General features: G+C 40.1%; 1 protein-coding gene across 1 annotated transcript; it reads right to left on the bottom strand.

Moving 5' to 3' along the window:
* Positions 1–1077: 1077 nt before the first annotated feature.
* On the bottom strand, positions 1078–2489 carry LOC124461779. Its single transcript, XM_047013239.1, has 2 exons — positions 1296–2489; positions 1078–1240 (listed from the first exon to the last, which is right to left on the bottom strand). Exons 1-2 carry the CDS (start codon positions 2487–2489, stop codon positions 1229–1231), a joined length of 1206 nt encoding a protein of 401 aa, XP_046869195.1. The 3' UTR covers positions 1078–1228.
* Positions 2490–3146: the final 657 nt, after the last annotated feature.

Raw genomic sequence — 3146 nt, forward strand, 5'->3', positions numbered from 1 at the left:
ATTTTATTTACAAACCGTTGGAAAACAGCTGGTGCAGTTTTTAACCCCATCGGCATTCGTAAAAATTCGAACTGACCTAATGGCGTAACAAATGACGTATATCTTACTGAATCCTCGTTCATAAAGACATGAAAGTACCCATTTTTCAAATCTAACTTCGTAAAAACTGTTTTATTAACGAGTTTATCTAGCAAATCATCTATTAAGGGCAACGGGTAATTATCTTTCAATGTAATTTTATTTAATTTCCTAAAGTCGATGCATAATCTCAAACCTCCCGTTTTTTTCTTCACTAATACAATTGGAGAGGCATATTCTGACTCACTAGCACGAATTATTCCTTCTTTCAAGTACTCGTCTAACATTTTCTGAAGGTATTCTTTCTCCTCGTATGACAGTCTCCGAGGTGAACAACTGAACGGTTTGGACTTCTCTAGACAAATCTTCAATTCGCTCCTAACCATTGGGACTTGTGGACTCTTAGCATCAACATAATTCTCTTTAAATATTTTCATAAGCCGACTTTTCGTACTAAAATCTATTTCTTCTCCACATGTACATTCTATTTCTTCTTCGCCTCCTACGTCTATATTCATCATGTCACTCTCAAAGTTATCATCGTGAATTTCTAACATAACTGACTTCTTTACATTTTCTTTACTATCAGCTAACATAATAATCTCCTCACATAAGTCACGACTCTCAGCTATCAACACTTGATCATCAACTAACTCTTGCTCTTCGTCTAGATAAGTACATAACAATTGACTCGTAACACTTTCTTCACATAATTTCTGGCCTTTAACAATCTCTTCATCAGTACTTAACGATCGATTCATAACAATTTCTTTACATAACTTTCGCTCTTTAGCACAATCTTCAACAGGACATAACGATCGACTTCTATCTACTTTACAATTATCGTTTGACATTTCTTCGTTTACCAGGCTCAATTTTACAATCCCGTCCAAGGCACTTAGATCTATACGCAAGCCACAAGCTTTCAAAAAATTTCGCCCCAATATTGCATCTTGACTCATAGACTCTTCAGCAACCACAATTAACTCAAAATTAATTTTTACTTTATTTTTAATTATGAAACAGAAAATTTTGCCATGTATTCTCAATGGACTTTTATTTACTCCAAAATATGACTTCAAAACAGGATGTAGGCAAATTCCAGCCGGCACCTTTGATTTTTTAATTATTGATGTACTGCTTCCTGAGTCTATGAGGCATTCTGCGTGTATATGTAAATTAGTATAACCCTTTAAGTAAATCTTAACATATCTTACATAGTCATCGTCGTCTCCTCGGCGCACTTTTCTCTTTGGGCATTGGGCAATGAAGTGACCATCAACGCCACATCCATAACACGAACCGAGTGGTCTCTTCGGTTTACCGCAATCCTTGGCAATGTGTCCTCGTGCGTTGCAATTATAACAGCGCCATTCCTTTCCATCAGCGCTCTTCTTAACGATTGGTGGTTTCACCCAATCAGCTGTCGATTTCACATTCGGCAACTGGATATTGGTAAACGCCTTAAGCAACTCCATCGGATCCGTAAAACATCGTATGCGTGCCTGATCACGCAAAATATCTGACGAGATGCCTTCAATCAGATGCTCCAACAGCTCCTCTGTATCCAAATTTATATTTTCTGCTAAAGTCATCTTCGCTTCGAAATAAGTGGCAAACTTTTCCTGGCGTTGCCACATCCGCTGCTCGAAATTTCGTCGCAAGGTTGCCTTCGAACTTGTTTGACCAAACGACAACATTAAATGTTCGCACAGCTGTTCGAACGGTTCGATCAAACGAGTTGGGTTCGCTTGAATCCAACGTTTTGCGGCACCCTTTAGTTTTGCCACAAACAACATGCGCACACAAGTCTCGTTCAACTCGAAAACCTGCGCAATGCTCTTCAATTGTCCGATCCACTTGCTTGCACAGTCTTGTCCATCGAAGTCAACAGCGATTTCTTTCGCTAGCGCAAACGACCCCTTTTGTTGCTCATCGTTTATCTGCGCGCCTCTGTTGTCGCTGTCGGCAATGTCTGGGCTTCTGGCGCCAACTTCGGCAGCGCCGTCGTGTCGCGCTTGTGCTTGAAGACGCTCGCTGTTGGCCTTGACTTCTGCTTCCAGCTTTCTTATTATATTGAGCATTCCGTTAAAATTTCCAAAATTTGTCGCTGCGGCGTCACCTCTCTCGTCTGGCAAATTTTGTTGCTGCAAATCTGGGTCTTCGTTGATACTGTTGTTGGCATCTAGATCTCCGTTTTGGCAGCTTTGTATCATTGGATTAACTTGCCCTTCCTCCGATTCTGGGCCACTGTCATCAGTTACCGCCGGTGCACAGCCTCGGCCCATTAACGGGACCTGGTTAAGTCGCGCCACTAAATCAGCTTTGCTGCCAGTTGTCGGCAGTCCCAAGACGGCTAACCAATTTTTTAATTGAACCGTGCGAAAACTATTAATGTTCACTTCATCCATGGCGTGAATCTCGAACCACTTCTGAATTTGTAGTAGCAAATATGTTCTTTATTTATTATGTATCTATATTTTAAATCACAGGCTTATTAACAGCTTTTTATTATACGTCTGTCCTCTCTGATCGTAGCCCATTGAATGACTCTCTCTCTCCGTTCGTCTGTCTGTCTCTCTTGTCATTGCTTAGTGTTAATTAACGTGCATACTGTTCTGCCACAACAGTGTTGGCAATTCCAGCATACTTATCGGTGTTCGTTATAGTTTAAACTAGTTATCCTACTACAATATATATTTATTCTTTTGTCTACCTTTTTCTAATTGCAATTTTTTTTTTTTACACATTTCTCGTAGTTTTTTATACCCTTGCAGAGGGTATTATAAAATTGGTCACATGTTTGTAACGCACAGAAGGAGATGTTTCCGACCCCATAAAGTATATATATACTATCAAGAATATATATTCTTGATCAGCATGAGAAGCTGAGTTGATATAGCCATGTCCGTCTGTCCGTCTGTCCGTCCGTCCGTCCGTCTGTGCGTATGCGTTTTACTCAGCCGTCTTAAGAGCTATCGGGCTGAAATTTGTTTTCGGTGTTTTTTATTACCCGGGACAAATAAAGTATGAAAACCATCAGGATTGGACCACTATATCATATAGCT

Source organism: Drosophila willistoni, unplaced genomic scaffold, assembly GCF_018902025.1.
Source record: "Drosophila willistoni isolate 14030-0811.24 unplaced genomic scaffold, UCI_dwil_1.1 Seg649, whole genome shotgun sequence".
In the NCBI taxonomy this organism is placed as follows: Eukaryota; Metazoa; Arthropoda; class Insecta; order Diptera; family Drosophilidae; genus Drosophila; species Drosophila willistoni.